Raw genomic sequence first — 23,352 nt, forward strand, 5'->3', positions numbered from 1 at the left:
ACACTGGTGTTCCAGAAGTTTCCAGTTCAGACTTGAGCTCTGGTGGTTCTTGGGAACAACCTATCTAATTTCCTGTCATGTGTGGGTGACGGTTTGGGCTTCCAGAGCTCGGACAGTTCTCCTTCTTAGATCTTCACTGTTCCCTGAACTTTCTCATTTTTTTTGAGTCTTGGTCAATCTAATGAGTGCTGTCAAGCAAATGCTTTTTATGCTGCAAGCTGCAGTCAATCATGATTACTAAAGAGAAGTTAATTAGCCTTGTCAAGTTAAAAAGCTTCAGCATCACTTATTAAAAGACTTAAGTGTGAATATGTTTGTGTGGATTAAAGAAAATGCAACATAAATTCAAACTTGTGCACCCAATTCTTGTTTTTTAAAGATATACAATCATTCTACCTGGGATTACTTGGAAAGATTACTTCAAAGAAATCTGTAAATCTGAAAACTCTAAAGACCTTCCAGGGAGGGAAAAGGGCATTCGATGATCTTTAGGACAGCGGTGATGACTCTCTGTGCATTTTCCTCTCTGTACAGCTGGAAAACTGCATACACACACACAGCATTCAATATACACTCTGTGGAGCAATATTAGAAAGATGCTATCAGTTTTTGGATGAGGTGGTTCTCCCCGACTATCATCAGAAAGCAGTCTGTTAGGTCCACACTACAGAACAGGAAAACCAAGACCCTCTCCATATATGCCCCACTCACGAAAAGTGTCAGAATATCTGTTTTCTTTCTCCTGCAGTCAATAATCATCTCCTTGATCTTGGTTGTACGGATCATGTTGCTATTTGCTATAATGGAATTTAGATTTGCTCTTGTACTGATATAATTTTTCAGCAGAAATACATATTTTGTATGAAATATGGATAAATTTATTGTGAAATATCAACTAGTTATCAAATAAAATAGGTGAGCATACTGTACATATTACACCCTATAAAACACAGACACAGCTACCATGACATCACCCATGACTATTATAGCAGAGATCGTCATCCAGTTCTGAACTTCCAATCTTATGGAATTTCATCAACACTAAGGAAACATATTTATTGTTTCTTTATAAGCAGTGAGCCAGCTACGCATGATAGAGCCAAAATCTCAGAGCTGTCAGAGTTCACAGCTCCGATGAGACTTAAGAGACTTCCCATTACAGATGTCACCCTTTAACTTTCCCAGTTGATCATATTAAACATGCATGTGAGGTGTCATCTATCCAACTATGTGGGAACCTGCTTACTTTTCAATAAATGTAACGTGAACTTTGGATAAAGAAAGGCTCAGATTTCAAATTTGATTCTGTCATAATGTTTTTAAGGGGATTTAGGAAATATTTTTATTGCTTCATAAATCAGAAAATACTGTCAACAGCCAGAAAAAGTGTTGTATAAATCAGACAATGAAGTGTCTCTGTTTAGACTGCTGCCCCCTTGACCAGTAGAAAAAAATGGATGACTGGGCCTGGAAAAGAGCAAAATGAACAGAGTCTATCCATTTTAAACATGGTTTAAAGTTTAAAGAGTTAGATAGATAAAGGTGTGGAAATGTGAGTGGAAAAAGGTCAGGCTTTAAACTGCTCCCAAAATTTGCTTTTTTTCTGACTTATACAGTCATCCTCAGTGCAAACCAAACTCTGAAAGTCAAACTACAGTTTTCCTTTAGAACTTTCTGATGGCAGTATTTGCCATTTCAGTTGACCTTTATCATATTTCCCTCTCATGTTTCTATATATAGGAGAGGGAACTATATAGATACAGTTTAAAGCATATTATGAGTATATGATTAAATCCTCTATTATGTGATGTAATAAGCAGCTTATGAGCCCCATATTTACTGAGCTGAGATGTCCTGCTGAAATCTTTCTTGCTGCCAGTACCACTGCTCTCAGTCCTCATGTACCATTTACAGTTTGCTGGGTGTGTGCTGGTGCCTTAAAGATACAGGAGGTAAAAAAGACTTGCTTCACGGGCAGAACGGGAGACGTACAGCGTGCTGTAGAGCTGGAAATGAGCACAGCAGGTCCCCTTAAGGCACCGTGTCTGAATGACACACGTCTATTATATTTGAGCTTCTCTTTTGCTGTTGTCATTACCTTCCTCTTAATCTGAAACTTGTTACTTTTCTTTGTAAACCTCTCAAGGTTTTTCTCAACTTCTGCAAATCACTCATTTGCATTTACTTTTGTTTGATTGTATTGCATTGTTTTAGTGTTATTGTGTGAGCTTTGTATGATATTTTTAGTTTCTCACCTGCTTTTATTTTTTATTTTTCATTCAAATTTCCTGCATGACTCACCTTGGAGCACCATCATACCAACTTGTGATAAACCTCTTGTACTGACATGACAGTTCTTTTAAAAAATGTAGGGAAATAAGCTCTGCGTGCCTGGATTTAAACCAGAAGAGCATTTTTCATGTTTGCATGATTTATCATTATTATTAATATTTTGTAATAGTTTGTAGCAGCCAGCTCTGAGCTGCATTAGCCCCATAAGCCTACAAACATCTCTCCAATTAGCTTGGAAGGGAATACAGCAGAAAAACCAACACTTATTACTGCTGCAGAATTAGCCATGTAGCCGATTTCCTTGTGGGAATTACCGAATTTTTATGTTCCCCAAGCGAAACAGTCCCCTGTCTAAAATCGCCTGGAATGCTTTTTAAGTTGTCCGAATTAATGCCTTTTAACAGATTTCATTTCTGTGAGTTTACTTAGATTACAGAAGCAAGCATGCTAACTCTGAAATCCAGCCAGCTTTGTTTCTGCAGTCAGCTGTGATAAACACACAGACTTTTCCGGTCCACAGCAGAGGAGACCGAAGAAAAGAACCAGCATGAGGAGACCATTAGCTAAATCACTGTACACCATCTGACTAAAGAGACTGTTAAGGCTCCGTGCATCACATGGTCATCGCTGACCCAAATACAAAAAAGCTTTTATCAAGAGATGTAAACAGATGGAGAGCTGCCAGCGTGGATTTAAGGGTCTTTTGTTTTTTTTTTGGTGTTTTTTTATGAGGGATTATGATTTGAAGGACTTTCACCATACTGTACGGGTAGCATGGGTAGATACAGTAATGTGCAAAACTCTTGAGCCATCCCTAATTTCTCCTAAGTTGCTAGAAAAATATGAAATGGGTGCAGTGATTTATTGAACCATGTGGATTCAATGTTTGTACAATTCTAACCAGGTTGAAAGTCAGTATTTGGTACGACCACCTTTATTCTTCAACAGCCTGAATTACACTTCACTTTAACAATAACTGAAGTAACTAAACCCTCTAACTCTTCAGGAGCTGCACAATGCTGTCACATAATACAAGTAAAAAAGTGTTTTCTACATGGGTGTTGTATCTTTGGTTGAGCATTTTAACCAGCTGCTTAAAGCCTTGATTTCCACCATGTAATCAAATGAGTGTTTTCTATCCACCGTTTGCTCTTTCTGTCATATGGAGGACAGCTAATGAGTGCTCCAGCAATGGTCGGTGGAGTCATTTGTTAGATTTTGGATCAACAATTGCTAGCATTTGTAATCGATGGTGTGTTTTGGGGTCAAGTGGTAAAACACATTTGTTGTTTCCACCTTTAGCAAGAATAGTTTTCTTGCATATTTTGTAAAGCATTGTGTTTTGTTGTAGATTGTTAAAGTAGTTCTTATTTTACGTACTACACAGGTGGGCAGATTGATCCAAACGTTGATGGGATCGATACCAGTGCTGATATTGGTATCATATACCAATACCAGTACATCGATCATAGGGTCGATATTTTGGGTCGATGTTTGTTTCTATCCTCTATGTTCAGCATGTAGCCCACTTAATTGTGTTAAGTATATACAGTATATCAAAAGTTTGGACACACCTTCTCATTTAGTGGTTTTTCTTTATTTTCATGACTATTTACATTGTAGATTCTCACTGAAGGCATCGAAACTATGAATGAACACATATGGAAATACGTAGTAAACAAAGTTTCGATGCCTTTAGCGAGAATCTACAACGTAAATAGTCATGAAAATAAAGAAAAACCACTAAATGAGAAGGTGTGTCCATACTTTTGACTGGTAGTGTATATATATGCTTTTAGAAATGAAAAAATATACCTCAAACTTGCACTATGAAAAATGTCCGAACCGTTTTCTGTTGACTGTCACCTCTATTTTATTTTTAGTCTATAGCACATTTAACCTCCTAGGACCTGGCGTCCACATATGTGGACATCACATTTTGGGCTATTTAGACCAAAATACTCAATTTTGCTCTACAACTGCCTGATATCCACTTACGAGGACATTATACTGCTACTGTTCTATCAAAATTTTAAACGAATATCCTCGTATGTGGCTCTCATTTGTCTTAGAAACAAAAATTAGGTAAAAAAAAATATCTGGTAATTCTTTGTTTTTACATTCATTGGGCCCCATTATGCCCAAATATCAAAGAGAAATTAAAAGTCCATGCCGTGGAAGAGTTCGGGTCTTAGGAGGTTAAACAAAGTGACCCAAAGTGCTTTGGGGACAAGCACATTTTCCTTCTAGGTCTCCAAAAAATCCAGTTTCTAAATAAACGAAAGCTGAAAGGAATTAAAGATGATGATTAAATCATGACGCACTGTTCTATTGGTACAGACAATACTGACCCTGTATTTACTTGGTATCGGATTGATGCCAATTTTGTAATATTGCACAGCACTAGTCATCAGACACACCCCCTCAAACATGTCTGCGCTTGTGTCATTGCTGTGGATGGAATTTAAATGCAAGGCCTCTCTATATCATCAGTTTCATACTATTTCATATTATATGAAATAGTATGAAACAGTATGATTATATTATATATACTACTATTTCATATTATGCTCTTATTGTATGACAATACAATAAGGTCTGTCGTCTAATATGTGATATCAACATATATTAGACCACATAGGTCTGTCATAGTTCAGTATCACCCAAGGTCTATATGAACTATCTGTCATCCATTATTCTTGGTTGATCCACTTAGAAAAAAAACATGCCACTCTGACGAAACTGGTTAAAACTTCAATAAAATTTAATTCATCCAGAAGATAATGAGTACTTTTACTTTACTTACAGGCATGCTGAGGTCCTTTTACCTGAGTAAAGCATGTGATTGAGATACAGTGAGGTTTTTTTTACCCAAACCACAGGTGTCATAATGAGCTACAGCTATCAGCCTTTTTGGTGCCTCTGAAAATTTCTTGGATTAGTGAACTGCTGAATCACAGTGAAGTTTCCCTGTGAAGGTGTATGTTTTCCAGCAGGCCAGTATTATATTTAGACATTATTTGCAGACAGCTAATTCTCCAGTGGACCTCCGTGATGACACCAGCTGTGGTTCCTAGATGATTTATGGAGCAACTGGGAAGCTTCTGTATTATTTTACAGAATACAAATGAGTTAGTGCCAACAATACCTGCTATTCAGTCAAAGTCCACAAACATCTGCTCCAATTTCATAAACTTGAGCAAGGTATTGGAACCCAACAATCTATTGGGGATGGCAGAGAACAGGGTGTATTTAAATGCTTTGGTGTTTCAGTAGTCAAAATTCTCCAAAACGCGCTCTGCTGACAAAATTTTGTGGACATTTTGAACTCAACATCACATTTTTCTGTGTTTAATTTCATTTTGCAATCATGCAAATCCCTAATTTTAGTTAAAAGAGTTATTTTACTGCTCCATAGTCACAAACTGGATGGGTTTTTAGGGGAAAACTAGAGGACATGTGGCCGCAACTGATGAGGAGCATGTGAGCCCCATTAACCTACAATACACATGATTATTCATCCCTTGTTTAGCAGGTGGTGCAGCCTGAGGAGCGAGGCTGGAAAATCCAGTTTTCATATTTTAACGATGTTTAACTATCTAGACTGTTTTAATGAGATTTGGCCAGTTTGGTAGATATTAGCTGTAGAAATGTCTGTCCTCTGTGAAATATAATGGAATTAAATGACACTCACTTTGTGAAGCTCAAAGCGGTAAAAGAAAAAACATAAGTTGCTTTCTGTGCTTCCTTGTAAGGTATTTTATACACATTGCACTTTACTAAATACTTTAAATAGTTGTAGTTTTGTAACAGTGACTGTCATCTGTACTTTTGTTGTACATCATAACGTGTGTTTAACCATTAGGTTTACAGTGCAGATTTCTTTTTCTTCTTCTCGCTCCTTTTAGGAGTCTCCACAGCAAATCTTCTGCCTCCATCTCCCCCTGTCCCTACCATCCTCCTCTGTCACACCAACCCTCTGCATGTCTCCTTCACCACATTCATCACCCTCCTCTTTTCCTCCTGCCTGGCAGCTCCGTCTTCAACATCCTTTATCCAATATATCCACTATCCCTCCTCTGCACACGTGCAAAGTATCTCAGCCTTGTCCCTCTAACGTTGTCTCCAAACTGCTCGACCTCAGCTGTCCCTCTGATTAAGTCATTTCTAATCCTGTCAGTTCTGGTCACTTCCACCGTCTGCAAACCATAAAACATACCAGCTCTCACTAGCATCTTGTAAACCTTCCCTTTCACTTTTGCTTCTTTACATCTGTCACAAATCACCCCTGTTCTTGATAATCCCAATGTTTGATTTCGCAAAGATTTTAGAAGCGCATTAGGACACTATGAGTAGACTGGCTTGTGACGCCTACCTCCAGCAACCACTCTCCAGCCTGTTGGGGAATACACAGTTTTCCTTTGCAAACAGTGTTTGCCACAATCAAAAAAACAGTTTCTGCCCAGAATGTTGACTTTTAATCACTTCATTACATGTAAACTTTCCTTGAAAGGGTATAAAATGTTAAATGTAATGGAATCTGGTCAAATGAAATTTACCTGATGGGTTTGCATTCAGTTTATGCCAAGCACAAGTATTTGAATTAATTAACCTTTAATTCTCTTACATATTTTCTTACATATTTCAGTTGCGTTTTACTCAAAATTATTGCTTTATGTTTAGTGAGAGTGAAAAACTATTTTTTTCTGGAGGCGGGGAGTCGACAAATTGTCTCCAGGCCTCCGCGACTTTGGCTTAAAATACGACACTAATGTTTGCTCAGACTCGAGGGTGAACTGATTTAAATTTGGCAATCAAACACTCTCAATTGGCGCGCACCTGTGATCCTTTACAATATTATGTATATTATATCAGTGAGGACTTTGCAAAATGCTTGCAGGCTAATTTTTAAAGTTTAAATGCCACAAAGTTTGTTTCCAGTTAGTAAATTGTGAATATTTTCTGGTTTTCTTCATCTTCTTTGAAAGTAAACTGCATTTCCAGCTCAATAGATTTCACACACTATTCCGTTTATCACAACAATAAGTGGAATGAACAATAAGAAGACAGGAAAGGTCAGCCACCACCTTGAGCAATTCACTCTAGGGGCATATTTAAACCCCCCAGATTTACAGATATAGTGCTGTGTCATTGTATCTATTAGTAATGTGGAATTAAAGGCTGTGCCCAGAATGCTCATGATAAAAGAAAAGGGAAACATCTGTTTTCACCCTCTGTGGTGAATTTTTACCATGAAATCTACATTTTATCATTCTGTGCTTAAACCTCTGCGCTTTGCACCAAAAGTTTCAAAAATGTGTGTAATTACATTATCTGAACCAAAGGCTGTTAAAAGGTGCCGGACACACTCTTAGTGTTTAAAATCTTGAATCCCCCCTTTAACAGCCTCTCAGCGAGCTCACAGACGGTGAGAAATCAGTCAAGCCACGCAGGCTGAATACAAAATGGGCTTTACACTTAATTCTAACTGGCACCAAATAGGTCTTAAAGAAGAGGCTTAAATCGCCGCGTCATGGTGGATGTTGGGTTATAATCACTCCTGTTAATGTCTTGCCCCAGGAGCTCCAGTTCGAGCGGCTGACTCGGGAGCTGGAGGAGGAGCGGCAGATCGTGGCTAGCCAGCTGGAGAGGTGCATGCTGGGAGCCGAGTCACCAGGAGGAGACAGTAGCAGGTAGATTTGACTAAAGTGATCACATCAAGTATTTGGAACCAAGATTTTTGCAATTAAAACACACAGTATCTCATGATGAATAAGTAACAAAAATACACATGACCACCTTTTATCGTTTAAGAATTATAATGATGCACAGCAGCTCTGAGAATAGTTTATTTAAATACAAGTGCTTTCTGAGAGTTCAGATGACACTGCCGTCATTGTAGCCATGTAGACAATTTACCTGTCCAATAACTAGCAGATTACGTAAGTGTTTTTTTCAAGTATTTCTATATATATGGTATTTCTGTGGGGTTGCATGTTAGACGTGCAGTATTTCCCCATTGACCTGGATCTACAGTACTGTACAAAAGTCTTGAGCGATGCCTTATTTCTTTATATTTTACTTCAAATGAACCACACAACTTATAATTCTTTTTAAAGTGGTCTTGTTTAAGAGTTCTCCAGGCCTTCTGAAGGTCTTTCAAAGTTTTCCTTTCGACATTGGCTGCTTTTTCACTCATGTTCAGCCCTTACTTGTATCTGATCATTTTCATTCAAATTATTTCAGTATTTGTGTGCCAAGGAAATTATTACCAAAGACCCTGACAAACGTGGTACATCTATGTGCAATGAGTTTTTCCTTGGATGTTACTGAAGGACATGCAAGGACATATTTTTTGTTGGACCCTAGTTTCTTCAGTGTAAGCGTGTATAAATGGGTAAGAAAAAGAAGGATGTTAGCATTAATATATACAGTGCAGCACTGTGAAAAAGTCCTGAGCCACCCTCATTTCTCGATCTTTTGTTAGAAAAATGGGAAATGGGTGAAGTGATTTAATGAAAGAAGAGCAAATGTACATGAAAATACAGTATATACGGCAAAAACAGAGCTTGTACAATTCTAACAAGCTTGAAAGTCAATATTTGGTGTGACCGCCTTTATCCTTCAGCGCAGTCTGAACTCTCTTAGGCAGCTTTCTTCTCATTTCTTTAAGTAGTCTTCAGGAATAGTTCTCCAGGCTTCTTGAAGGACATTCAAATCTCTTCTTTGGATGTTGGCTCACTTTTTGAAAAGATCTCCATCACCACTGACTGAAAGCTGCAGCTCAAACCATAAGAGAGCCTGCACCGTGTTTTACAGATGGCTGTAGACACTGTTGTAGCTCTCTCGCTCCTTCATACCTCAGTCCTTTCTCCTTGTTTTCCTTCCTTAAAAAAGGCTTCTTGACATCATCCTGCCACTGAGACCATTTCTGATGAGGCTTCAGTGAACAGTAGATCATCAGCTGAAGGTCCAGATGTACCTCTCAGGTCCTGCCCTGTCAGGTCTTTGCTGGATATTTTTCCATGTCATAAGAACATGACTTTCAGCTATCACCTGCTGTCAAGAGGTTTTTTTTAGGGCTGACACTTCTTTTGCCCTCCACTTGTCCAGTTCCCTAAATTTGATTAAGGACAAACTGCAGACCACGCTGAGATATGCAAGTTTTCAGGTAATCGCTTTTTGTGAATTGCCTATTTTTTGCACCTGTTGGTGCAAAAATACTATTTTATTTCTCTTGACTTTGTTATCTTTGGCATTCTTCATAGATTCAAGTAAAGAAAACAGAACAAATGATGTGATTTTGTGCAATATACAAACAAAAAAAAGGCTCAGGTATTAGGACTGGACTGAAAATGAGTGTAAAAGCAGCCAATGTCCAAAGAAACAGTGTGAAAGAACTTCAGTAAGTCTAGAATTATTGCTCAACTTTAATTTAACATACTTACAAGGACCTCTGGCTCCTTGGAAGCATTTTGTTTTTCATTTCATTCTTGTATCTGTAGCAAAACAGCCCTAATAATGCGCCCATATTTGTTGTTGTTGTTATATGGATTACAGCTGGCTGTAAATCACACCCAGCTCCAGAAAGCTCTGTCAAACCACATAATGGTGATATCCGTCTTCATGAGGAGTGATGTTTCAGCCAGCTGACAGTCACTTTGTGGTGTCACAGCCAGCATACATCACTCTGAGCACAAACAGAAACCTTGAAATCCACAAAACTGCTGAATTATTAAAGAAAACTTGACACTTTATGCATGACGTCTGTTATTTTGACCCTTAAAAGATGCTTCAAGTTGTAACATTGGTCCACAAATCATACGATGTGCCAAACAATAAGCATTACAACAGTAATGTGACCTAAACAGAGCTTTGACTTTGGTCATATTCTTAGAGGTAGTTGTATTTTTATGTTTTTTGGGGGTTTTTTTCAATGTTCATTTCAGTATAAATGATTTGTTTCCAGCTGCAGGTGTTTCCTCAGCCCTCAGTCAGTCTGTGTAAAAAGTGACTTGAACTCACACAGCTTTACTTTCTTCATTGTTCTTGTGTATTGGATGCTTTTTTTCTCGCGAGATGGTTCCCTATCCAGTTTATCTTCTTATATCTTACCTTCCATCTTCCTTCTTCTTCCTGGTCTGGTCGGACGTAAACTATTTGACAGTGACTCTAATTTGATTTACCTCTCTCTCTGCTCTCTCGTCTCCTCCATTTCCTCATCTGCTCTGCTGCCGCAGCTCATCCGAGAAGTCGTTTGCATGGAGATCCGCAGGTATGACTTCTTTTATTTAACCTTTAACATTATATATTAAATAAAAGATACAAAATGGTAATATAAAGTGCTGGCATGAAGCCTACGTGAAGGCAAAAAGCTTCAGTGATGCTCAGTGAAGTTTTATTCCATGCCTGTGGTACTTTCTTTTAAATGGTAAATGCTGTAGCTTCAGATAGGATGAAGTGCATACGAGTATGCACGCTGAAAGAACTTTGTTTTTAACATGAGAAAGCTATTATAGCCTCCAAAACACTGAAAATTGCCAGAATGCAGCACCAGCCGGTCAAGCAAAGCAAAACAATGTTTCTGCCAGTATATATACTGTATGTATAAAAGCTTTGAATTGGATCCATTTACTATCCTGTCACAGATCCCTTTCCTCAGATTTCCATCCCATTCTTCACTGTCATCTTTCCCCTGAAATAAAAGACGTGGTATAAAAAGAACTGATGCAGAGATGATGCTGTTGATTTGCCACACCTGTGTTTTTCAATGCGTGTGAATCTATGTGTGTGAGGTACGTGCATTGATGCTAGAGTTTTTGCATGTTTTTAATCGTACAACAGGCGGAGAGTCTCAGGGCGGAGCCACAGAGGGGTCTGGATGTCCTGGTCGTCACCTGGAAGCAGAGGAGGGACTCTTCCTGCCGGAGCCGGACCGAGCATCCCTACATGGCAGTGAGGGTCTGTTAAATATACTCAGCACACGGTTTAAACAATGCTTAAGGAAGGGACTAAAGTTCATGATGTTGAGTGCAGATTCTGGAAAACACCAGCATTTTTAGTTTATTCTGCAGCCATGTAGAATAAACTTACATACTGGGACAAAACAAAATCTTCTGGTCCTAAAATTATTTATATTAACAACATCACCCATTGATTCAATAGCTTATAGAACCGCCTTTAGCAGTAGTAACTTATATATCTCTCATATTCTTGTGGAGGAATTTTTGTCCAAATTCGGTCATCGCAACACCTTCGTTCGTTTCTTTTTCAATCATTCTGTTGTAGATTTGCTGATATGCTTGGGGTCGTTTTCCCTTTGCATGACCCAGTTTAAGCCGAGCTTTAGCTGTTGGACAGATGGCCTCACATTGACTCTAGAATACTTTGGTATACAAAGGAGTTCATGGTCCACTCAATAACTGCAGGATACGCTTTCCTGTGGCTGCAAAACAATGGGATTTTATCCGGCATGCAATATCATCTGAAAAGGATCTGATGGGTACAATCTTTATTTTTTGAATGTTGATGAGCCCAAACACACTGCCAATGCAGTAACACAAAATGCAGCACTATCAGTCATGGATCGGCCTCCCCAGAGACCGGACCTCAACATTATTGAAGCAGTGTGGGATCATGTTGACAGAGAACAGAACAAAAGGCAGAAACATCCAAAGAAGAGCTTTGAATGTCCTTCAAGAAGCCTGGAGAACTATTCCTGAAGACTACTTGAAGAAATGACAAGAAATGAGGGGTGGCTCAAGGCTTTTTTACAGTACTGCATGTTTTAATGAATGTCTCTACCATACAAGCATGTAGCATCCTTCAGCTTCACAGTCAGATCCACCCCTCTCTCATCAAGTCTAAACACCAGATGCTGAGGGAGCCAAAGCTCAGCCCGAGGCTTCATAGCAGCATTTTACCAACCAGTGAATGTAAGTCCACAATTCTGAACCCACACCGGACAATCTGATCACATTTAACAGATGCCAAAGGCCCCACACTGTTTCAGATGAGTCTAAAATACCCAGAACCTGATATCCGCCTCCGCTCTGCTGTCTGAGTTTTATTTTTTATAGTCTGCCATGTTTGGCGGAAATGTTTCCCATGTATTCACTTGTGGGGGCTTTGCATTACAGCCACAGCCTGTCGCTGTTGGACATTAGGCATCTTCACTGGAGTGTTTGACACTTTGGTCCATCAAGCTACCTCAGAAGCTTGTGTTAAACCACAAAAAAGTTGGACGGCCAGCAAAGCGAAGCAGCGGGTGCAGCTGTGAATTCTTATATGTGCAGAACGCTTGCTGGTTTTATTCATGTTTTTAAAGCACGACGCAGAAAAAGACTCTGCCTCCTTCTCCCTCCACATTTATTATCGGCACCATTAGTAAATATGTAACATCTGAGTAGCGGTTTGAAATGTTTAAAACAAACTTGCCTTTGGTCTTATTTATATTGCATACAGCTGGAGTGCACTGGAAGTGTAAAAATATCACCCACGCTTCCTCCTCCTGGTGCTACAGGAGAAAGTAGGCCAGCAGATTGTTCCAGGAACGGCTTAATGCAGATGTCCGTGTGTATGTATTTATACGCATAATATCTTTTTAACAAGTTGAAAGCCAAGTGAGATAATATGCAAATCAGTAAACCGCAGTGACTGACGTCGGGGTGGCTGTGGTTTGATCACACCATGTTCTGCTTTAATGTGTCACAAGAAGCACTGAGGCCTCTTATCGTACTTTCCTTCCAGGCTCAGGAGGTCACTCGATCCAGATGACCTCATATTCTGACAGCGGCTACCAGGACAGCAGCGTCAGTTACTACAGCAACCAGAACGTAGTGCGTTCGGAGCCCCGAGCGTCAATATCCAGAAGCCCAAGAGCAGAGGGTCAAGCTTCTGGGCAGGTAGGCCTGATCTCCAAACGGTTACATCACAAGTTACTAACCTTAGAAAGAAAAGCTCAGGGTAAGATTTTACTTCTGTGTCCACTTAGCTTTTCAGCCACATTTAGTTAGATTAAGAGCACACTTTCAACCACAACCATGAATCAGAATGCATAGTCACAGCTATGATTTTTACACTCATACAGAAATGTAGCCACAGTTATAAAAGTGCAAAGCAGGAGAGACATTGTCTCTCAGTGCAGTAGCGTACCCATGAACTCGGCACAAACTACGACAATGTGTTGAGCTCACAATGTCCTCAACACATTTGGGCTCATGCCTCAAAACTAGCTGCAAAGCTGATGAATGACCTCCTTCTAGCTGACATGAAATACAGAAGTGTCCTCCTCAGTCATGCTAGTTAAAGGACAAGTGCTAAACTGTTATTAACCAAATAATTAAAGTGAGCTTGCAGTAGCTTATCAGCGATGAAGGTGTTCACGTTTTTTCTTACCAAATGTTATGAATTAAAGTAACTTGGAGTTGAGTGATATCAGGAGAATTCAGCTGAGGGGGCACAGTGACCTTTGTGCCGACGCTGCTGTTGTAGTTTGGGAACATTTGAAAATAGAGCACGACTGTGACTGCCTGTTTTTGTAATTAGATCCTGTCTATAATAATGTTTCAAAAAGTCCCTATATGTAAGGTATTTATTATACTTAATTATTTTAAGAATAATATTAACTCATGATTAAATGCATCTTAATGCATTTAATCATGAGTTATTATTAATCTCTGGCTTTCTTCTACAGCGTGTATTTTGTCCTATCTCTCTCCCCTCACCCCCAACGAGTCACAGCAAATTTGTTTCTTCCTGTTAACCCTTTAAAACCGGTCGGAGCGGGCACGCTCCGTTTTGCGTAACTATTTTTAAATCTCTGTATATCTGGAAACATGTAAGGTAGCGCAATAATTTTTTTTGCATATGAAACCGGAGAAGTTGTACTTATATGTTATGCCATTAGCTTGTCCTAGGTCACGGTTTTCTTCCACATATAGCTTTGCATAAATTGCATAAAAAGCGCTTGTAGTAACAAAAACATAATATTCCAGAAACACACTTTGCCGATCCGATCAGCTGTTCACAACACTTCCTAGGTTGGAATAGGCGTCAGCGCGAACTATTGCATGTCTGCCATTGCCTGCCCGAAACCGGAAGTGGCGTCATTTCGCGGAAAATGTAGTTTTTTACCTTCAGGGCCTTATAAGCCTATACTGGTGTTTTTAAAAGTCATATTTGGCTTTATGCTTTTCTGTATTGTTTCTGGGATGCTTAGAACTCAAATTGCACTGCTGGAAGTAGTTTATTTTGATGCACATGCTGTTTTTTGGGGTTTTTTGCAAATTTGCATTATAATATTTATTTTCGTTTTTCCTGCAGTATATAAAAATTGGTGTATCTCAAAAACGAAACTATGAAGACACTCAAAATAATTTTCCTGTGGTTGGAAACTATTTTGTGCAACGTTTTTGTATTTACAGTTTTGAGGAATAAACCTCTTGAATTTCTCTAACTAGAAATATGTGTAAAAAACAACAACAACAAAAAAAAGATTTTCAATTTTTTTGTAGTTTATTGCGCTTTCTTGGAATTTATGTAGTTTCTATGGACTTAATGCATACATATTACTAAAATTTGGGCTTGTATTGATGTATAGCGACTTGAAATGCTCCCAAAAATGGCACTACAGCATGTAAAAATATAAAGATAAGCTCTGGCGGACTTGGTTCTATGGTAGGTCTTAAAGGGCTAAAGGGGAGTTTTTCCTTCCCACTTTCACCAAGTGCTTACTCATAGGGGGTCATCTCATTGTTTGGGTTGTTTCTGTATTATTGTAGAGTCTTTACAGTATAAAGTGCTTTGAGATGAATTGATTAATGAGATGATAAGAAGATGATTTGGCCCTATATAAATCAAACTGAAGTGAACTTGATTGATTAGAGGCTCTTTACTCTAGCAAAAATTACACCAAGCAAATCCAGTGTCAATTTTTTTAGTGTGTTAACTGGAAAGATTGTAAAACTCGGACGAGGGCTGTTTTCAGGGAACTCATTAAAGGCAACATTAACTATAGTTCGGTGAAGGAATTATTGGCTCTCTTCTTCATTTCTTGTTTTTTTGCATATTCGTACCACATTTGCTTCCCCTTCTAAAATCATTAATTGTGATTAATGATTAGAATCATTTAAACAGAACCTGCATGACAGAATAAAACAAGCTAAAAGATCTCAAAAAGCGACACGTCATGGTACGATCAAAGTTACTCACATCTATATGTTATTTGCATTTCCCAAAAAACTTTTTGGGGAAACATTCTGTGGACTGATGAGACGAAAGCTTTTTGGAAGGTTTGAGTCCCGTTACATTTGGAATTAGACTTACAGAGCATTTCATACCAATAGTCATACCATACCATAGATTATGTAATTATTTTAGATTTTATATCTGTAATTTATATTTTATATTGTGATTTTATCTGTATCATGGTTTTACTGGAAAGCACTTTGGTGTACTTCGGTCTTTAAATGTGCTATATGAATAAATTTTGATTGATTGCTTGATTGAATAGTCAACATGGTGGCGGTAGTGTGATGGTCTGGAGGCATTTTACTGCTTCAGGATGACTTGCTGTAATTGATGGAACCATGAATTCTGCTCTCTACCAGGAAATCCTGAAGGAGGATGTCCGACCATCAGTTTGTGCCCTGAAACTCAAACTCACTTGGGTTATGCAGCAGCACAATGAACTCCAAAACACACCAGCAGGTCCACCTCTGAATGACTTAAAAATGTTTTGGAGTGGTCTAGTTAAAGTCTGGACTTAAATCAGATTGCGATGCTTTGGCATGACCTTAAACAGGCTCAAAAGTGCAAAGAGTCAAAATGATTCCACAGCAATGTGAAAGACTCATTCCCAGTAACCACAAACACTTGATTGGAGCTTCTTGCTCCCAAGATTAGCACAACCAGTTATTAGGCTTAGGGCGTAATTGCAAACACAGAGACAGGTAGGTTTGAATAACCTTTTTTCCTTAAAAAATTAAATCGTCATTTAAAAACTGCACAGTAAAAAATTGTGTCAATATTTCAGAGTAAACCTACTTTAACCTAGATAGAGTATTTACAACTCTATGAGGAGTAAACCAGCTCTAACATCAGAGTTAAAAGTCAGTGTAAAGTTTGTTAGACACGCAGTGAAGACTTAACTCCACACAGTGTTGATTAGTACCATTGACTGTAGAAAACATGGACGACGCCACAGCTCCCCAAAAATGAAGCCAAAACGTCTCTATCGCCCCCTGGTGTCTGGCTGCAGTATAGGTCATAAACCCCGCCTCCTCCATGTTAGCGGATGGGACTGGGGTCAGACTAAAATAAATTTATTCTCCTTAGATAATTTTTTTCCAAAGATTCTTTCTTTTGTTATCAATAGTTCTCATCATGCTGATTGATGTCCAAGGGGTCTCCTTTCCCATAAGTTTGATTCTAATTCCTACCGCGGTGATGTTAAATTGGGGTGAAACGTCATCATAGCAGCTTTGACTGACAGCTGCAGTCACGGAGAAACTTGCGTATTTCTGTTCGGGAATAGCAGATAGAGCGTAGGCTCTGAGAGGAGGGCCAGCGTTTACGCTACGAAAACACGACCGACTGTTTTAACCTGACAGCCTGAGGTGTTCTTCAGTAAACTGGACTACCCGACAGAAGGACCCGAGGCCCCGCCGCACTTTTTCGGTGAGTTAATCGTGTTTGTAAGCTACTCCGTAACTACTGTCCTTAGCTAGCTCCTGAGACCTAGCTAGCTAAGATGAGCACTCGGCTATCGGGGTTCGTTTAGCTAATCTGTGCAGGTGAATGAATTTACTAAAGAAATCAAGAGAAACGCCCCGGGCTAATCAGTCACTAATTACTGTTACTGTACTTTTATTACAAGTATTATACTGTAAAAGCAACAGGCTGCAATCTGCTGCAGCTTCTGTGCAGAACTGAATGTCAAATATATGCAAACAACAGCATGTTTTCAGTCTCTTGCCACATCTGTAAAGACAGTAACATCTTTTTTAAAAGCTTGTACTTCAGTAACTCCTCATTAATCAGGAACTATGGATTAAAGTACTGTAGTGTAATACTGAAAAAATGTAAGAGAAGAACTTCAGATCCTGAGTGTGTGAGGACAGAAGAATCAGCTTTATTTAAGTTTTGAGGGATAAAATTTATATTTGAGTTTGATGGTTCTGTTCTCTTTGTGATTACAGGAGCTGCCCTCAGATTCATACCTCAGCACCACCCAGTGACAGCAGACAGATCATCCAACTGTCATCCAAATGTTCACATGTTAACTGCAAAATGAACTGATGAAAACAGTGCAAAGGTTAAAGTACCACATGTGCTGTAGTGAAAGCTGCAGCTTTATTGATAAAGTTAAAGACAAAAAAACAAAAGGATTAATCACTCATGTAACTGTGTCACTATATATCAGCATTGACAGGACCTCAGTTTGGTGTTTCACAAAGCTGCTGATCTCAGACCAGCACAGCTTCCGTTTTAAACACTTGATGTACTCAGCTGCATGAAGAGCATATGAGATTTTCTCTGACACAATTAAATAAAACCTGATGAAGGTCAAAGGTCGTCACTTGTATGTTGAACTACAAACTTGTCATCTGGAATTCTTTCACAGTTTTTTGCAGATTGTGTGTTATTTACCATAAAGTGAACGCAAAGACAGACAACCTCTACGGATGAGTTAAAACAACAGTGGTTTAAACAGGAAAAACAAAGAATGGAGATAAAATACACAGTTAAAGGACCCATGTCAGTAAGCATAACACATGCCCTTTGGATCACTCCCACCTATGCAATTGCATATTATGTCCAAACATGGGTTCCATTTATAAACTCACCTGGAAACTTTAGTGATGTCACTGATGTGGTCCCGTTGATCTTGAATCAGCCCAGTTTGAGAGCCTGCAGTGAAAGGATAGTTGGGCTCTGCTTTATCCATGAACCTAGGAGTAAAGATGAGGTCATTTGTAATCAAAATAAACACACTAATAAAAACAGCTGACAGTCTGCCGGAAAAGGCGCTTTTGGTCAGTGATCCAGTAAAGCTGTCACTTGTTTGAGGCTGGGGTCTATTACACTAGGCAAGACCCCAGGTGCAGGCTGTGTAAAGAAATCATCAAATATATATATATTTAAATATGTGTGTGTGTGTGTGGATAGATAGAAATAGATATAGTTTACTTGCAAAAAAAATATCAATCAATAGTCTTAAACTTTTGATAGGGGCTGTACACTGACATTCAATTCTCTGTATACAGAACACCAGTTAGCTAATTCTGTGGTCCTGTAGCCTAGCACTAGCAAACAAACAGCAAGCCAAACGATAAATTCGTGTATGAAATTTCAATGGTCCAAAGAAAATATGTATAATGCTTACCGTCTATTAAAGAAAAGTATCCTGAAATGCGCGATCTTTTTAAGGGTAGATAATTGCCTGGATCTATTAGAGATCTCGCAACTGAAGTAGATTTTGCTTTTTAAGGGGATTTTTTCGAAGTCGCAACTATGATGTCACAGCAATGTGATTGTTCCACACACTAACCCTAAGTAAAAGCAAACAAATAACAAACAGAAGTTTTAAACACGTGTATTTTTATTGGAAGGAATAGGTAAGGTTAAAGTTCAACAACAAACACTGAGCCTCACTTTTGATATTCGCAGATAACAACAACAACAACAACAACAAAAAAAACATGGATCCAAACACTGTTTTACAGCCTTCTCAAATACCTCATGTATTACAAATAATGCGGAATCATTACTGTACGAGGCCAGTACACGTACTGAACTTTGAACTAAGACTAAAGTAAACAAAGTTTTTTGTTTTGTTTTTTGGCACGTGTTTGATGTTTAGTAATGATGCTGGATTCGTGATTCCTTGCAAGCTTTGTTTACTATGTAACTGAGAGACATTACATGCAAGCAGCTTGACTCCCGGGGGCGGGTCTAGCGTTAGACATTTTCTCACTGGTTGCGTTCGCAGTGTATTACTTTAAACAGGTATAGGAAACAAGCATAAATGAACAATATTAATGAGATGTTCTACAGCACCTGAAACATTTGAACGAGCTAAACAAAGCCTGGATGACTGAATAAAATTAGCACTAAATCTGGTACTTGAACACAGTGAAATATCTTCATTTCTAACATATTTATGGCTGTGATGAACACGCAGCTCTCTGGAAATGGTTTTAGGTTAAATGTAGAAAAGGGTTGAATCAAAAATTTTTTTTAAACAAAAACAAAACATATTTCAAATAAATGTATGAATGTAACTGAAACATTCTGAGAACCTGTGGGCGGGGCCTATTTTCAATGGGCGTGTCCTGTTTCCAACATCAAAGCAAAGAGAATCAGACCATAACGTCACAGCCAACAAAAGTCCATAAATAGGGGTAAAACAGCACACTGGTCAAGCACGTTTCTTACTTACAGTCACGAGCGATTCACTAGACGAACGTTTGTTCTGCTACAGCCAACTTCAAACCCTGATTCATATCAGAATATCAAATTCACATTTGAATATCTGATTTAGTGTAACACCCTAAATTGTTTTAAAGTTAAATATCAAAAATGAGCAATCAGGAAGGAAAACCAGAATTTGTGTTCACTCTGCCAAAGAGTGCACTCGACGACCTTATGAAGGTTAGGAAAGCCTTGCAAAACTCTCTGTCTGAAAACAAACTTTTAAAAGAGGGTGCAAGTAGAGCCAGACAGCAAATCAAACAGATGATGAATCAAATGTCAGCGATGCGCACCAAGCTGAAACTGTATGAGATCCAAGCTGGAGGAGTCACTGACGAATCAGCATTGAGCAAACTGCAGGTGAGCAGCGCCACCAAAGAAAAAGAGGAACAGACATGTTCAGATCAGGAAAAGGCCAGCAACTTTGACCTTGAGATGAATCGTCTGAAAGAGCAGCTTCAGCAGAGGGACAACGAAATCCTGATCCTGAAACAGGAGAAGGACACTCTGTCTGCCAAGTTCACACAGCTTCAGAAACATGAAAGAAATCTGAAAGAAACTATGTGGAATGCTCTGTGGAAAGAACAAACACTGAGAGAGAATCTGGAGCAGGAGAAAAAAGTCCTGGAGGAACAAAATAAGAAACTCCTGGAAGAGCAAAAAGTGGTGAATGACACAAAAGAAAAAGTTAAAGAGGCCATCCCAAATTGTCAGGATGCAGAGAAAGAACAGAAAAAACTGGAGGAGGACACGAAAGCTCTGCAGCCACAGAGTAACGACTCCAGCGAGATTAAAGAAAGTCAGGCAGAGACAAAAATACCAGAAATGCAGACAAAACTGGACACGCAGAGAAAAGAATTAGTAGAGGCTCAGACTGAAACACAGGAGACGGCAACCCCAGAGTCGTCCTCATCTGATGGTCTGAGTGGGGAAAAGTTGTGTGTCAACAAAGTGATTGAGTTGGTGGTTTCACAGGCCATAGAAAAAGTCTCCACTAAATACAAGCTCTTCACAGAGCGCCTCACTCCTGACTGCATCAGCGATCGCCTGATTGAAAAAATTTGGCCTGAAATCGAGCTGAAACATTTGGATCTATCCCCCAAATGGCTGAAAAATATAGACAAGGTCATTCTCAAGGATCTTTGCAAAACACACAACTGCAAGGAAAAATATCTGATTTTGAATCTGAGGGAACAGCTTGATAACATTACTGTCCCAACCTTCACCAAACACCTGTTGGCATTACCAACAAGAGTACTTAGTGTCTCTAAAAACAGGGAAGAGTACCAGGAGGCTGTGAAAAATGTCACTAAAGATCTGGCAATGCACGCTATGAACGGAGAAAATGAGACAGCTACATGGAATGCAGGAACATCAGAGTTTATTGTACAGAGGCTTTCCCATAAGATCTGGAACAAAATTTTGTCCAAAAACTACAAAATGTCCATGGAAAACATTGAACAACTCGGCCTGAAAGTATCCAATGATCTCCGTGAAAAGTGGCCTTCTCCAATACTGTTAATGAGGTCAAGCAACCCAGTGGTTGACGAAGCAGTCGTCAGCAGCTTCAAAAAACATGCCAAGCTGAGGAGCCAAAATGTCATCTTGAGGGCTTTCTCATGTGCACATTAAAATTGAACTGAAACGTGCACGTGATTATGTTACAAAACTCTTAAACTGGCATAAAATATTGTTTTAATTCAGCAACCTAAATTAAATTTTAAAACCAGAGTGGTTCAAAATAAACACTCTTCTTCTCCCAACTTCCTTCCCTCATCACTAACTGGCCGAGGCAGATGGCCACCCCATCTCAGAGCCTGGTTCTGCCGGAGGTTTCTCTCTTTTAAAAGTGAGTTTTTCCTTCCCACTGTCGCCAATGTGCTTGCTCTAGGGGGTTAGTTTTTGTGCATTATTGTAGGGTCTTGACCTTACAATATAAAGCACCATGAGGGAAGTGTTGTTGGGGCTTGGCGCTGTTTCTTAACTCAAAATGTCCAATTACAACAGGACATTTTACGTTAAGAAACAGCGTCAAACCAGAAATTAAAATAAAATAAAAAAAATTAAAAAAAACTTTGAATTTGTGCTTTGTTTCATTTGCTGTAAATTTGCTAAGAATGTAATATAAGATTAGAATAGTGTTTATTTGTTTGCCTATTTATAAGGAACCCCATTAGCATTAGCTAAGCACTGCAGGAGAGAGGCCCCAGACATGAGGAGGAACGCATGAAGGCCAGGTGAAGAGAGGGACCCGACAGCAGGAACAGTGACAGAAGGAGACAACGCGTGCGATTGGCAGCAGGGCAGAGGTATACCTCTGCCTGCATTTGTGAGTAGTGTCTCCAGTGTCGTTCACCGGGTGCAGCCGTGTTGGGAGAGGGTCGCCATGGCTATAAGCCAGGGCCGCTTCCGGGACAATGGTTCTGGCCCATTGACTGTAGAAAACACCAGTCCGCAGGCGTGTGGGGTCTCAGAGCTCTGATGCGCATGGAATTTTCTCTGGAGAGTTGCCGCAGTCAGGTAAGTGAAGTTAACATTCCCATACAGGTAACATTGTTTAAAAGGTTTTTTTTAAACTAAATAGCTCTTTATAGTTTCACTGATGTCGAGTGAGGACATGTTAGCAGCATTTACCCATAGGTTTAATGATATTGTCCAGTAGCTACATGCTAGCAGTTGCTAAAAGTTCAGATGTTTGGTTATCTTCTCACTGAGTTAATATGAACCTAAAACATTTTAACTATGTATTTCTTCTAAATGCTGTCTAAATAATATCATTGTCACATGTCTAATGGTACAGTTTGAACTACTAAATTACCATTTATTAATAAGCTAATAATCGCTAATTGGCTTACACAAGCAAACGTACTTTCAGAAAAAGTGGGTAACATTATCATGAAGTTAACTTTACTGATTTATATTATTTTAAGCAAATGCCAAAGGCATACACTAATTTAGAGTTTTGCTCATTATTTAGTAAGAAATATATATTTTGTATAACTTAACTGATAGCAATGTTAATGATATGTTAAGTAATATGAAGTAATGTTTCTATTTTATAGAAAGGTTTAAGAATATGCAAAAACCAAATCTCTGAGAGATGCAACCAGAAGACGAATGAGAAACATACTTGAGGCTGAGATGACAGAAACACATGGGTGAGAATAAAAAATGTAGGATATAAAGAAACATTTTTAAGATTGTATTATTTTTAATTGTGATGTTAAATGCCAATTATTGAATTAATACATTAGGACATCTCCCCCTAAAAGCGTAAGAATGATGTATGCGCAAGGGATTGTTGCTCTGTCTCCATATCTGGAAGACCCATATTCACAACATGGATATGTAAGTAAAGGGGACTTTTCAACATTAAATACATAATTGCCCTCAGAAATGTTGATAACATAGTCCTTCTGCGTTTATCTTAATTACATAGGAACATTACTACAATCCAGAGAGCAGTTCAGGATACCTTGAGTGGCGGTTGAAGACCATTCAAAGAAAAGCTGCGGAGGAAAGAAGCACCTCGGTTTGCAAATCTCCCAAAAGTAAGATCACTTATCATTTAAATGATACTGATGT

At 38.9% G+C, this 23,352-nt stretch overlaps 1 protein-coding gene and 1 long non-coding RNA gene across 6 annotated transcripts in view; one reads left to right on the forward strand and one right to left on the reverse strand.

The window, feature by feature from the left end:
* The window catches only part of LOC112843806 (uncharacterized), a 29,741-nt gene extending 11,303 nt beyond the window's left edge, over positions 1–18,438 (reverse strand). Inside the window, exon 1 of the long non-coding RNA XR_003216321.1 lies at positions 18,141–18,438. This is a non-coding gene — a long non-coding RNA (uncharacterized LOC112843806). The remainder of the gene's footprint in view (positions 1–18,140) is intronic.
* LOC109197001 (plakophilin-4) overlaps positions 1–23,352 on the forward strand; it is a 40,987-nt gene that overhangs the window by 13,923 nt on the left and 3,712 nt on the right. For 3 of the 5 annotated variants that reach the window (XM_019351856.2, XM_025902854.1, XM_025902853.1), the window contains exons 3-6: positions 7,873–7,985; positions 10,533–10,567; positions 11,137–11,253; positions 13,042–13,196. In XM_019351856.2, the coding sequence (XP_019207401.1) occupies positions 7,873–7,985; positions 10,533–10,567; positions 11,137–11,253; positions 13,042–13,196 (420 nt within the window). Of the gene's footprint in view, positions 1–7,872; positions 7,986–10,532; positions 10,568–11,136; positions 11,254–13,041; positions 13,197–21,849; positions 22,288–22,829; positions 22,926–23,021; positions 23,116–23,206; positions 23,319–23,352 lie in introns of those variants that run through there. The other 2 variants (XM_025902855.1, XM_019351857.2) reach the window with 2 other exon arrangements.

Source organism: Oreochromis niloticus, linkage group LG23 (assembly GCF_001858045.2).
Source record: "Oreochromis niloticus isolate F11D_XX linkage group LG23, O_niloticus_UMD_NMBU, whole genome shotgun sequence".
Classification (NCBI taxonomy): domain Eukaryota; kingdom Metazoa; phylum Chordata; class Actinopteri; order Cichliformes; family Cichlidae; genus Oreochromis; species Oreochromis niloticus.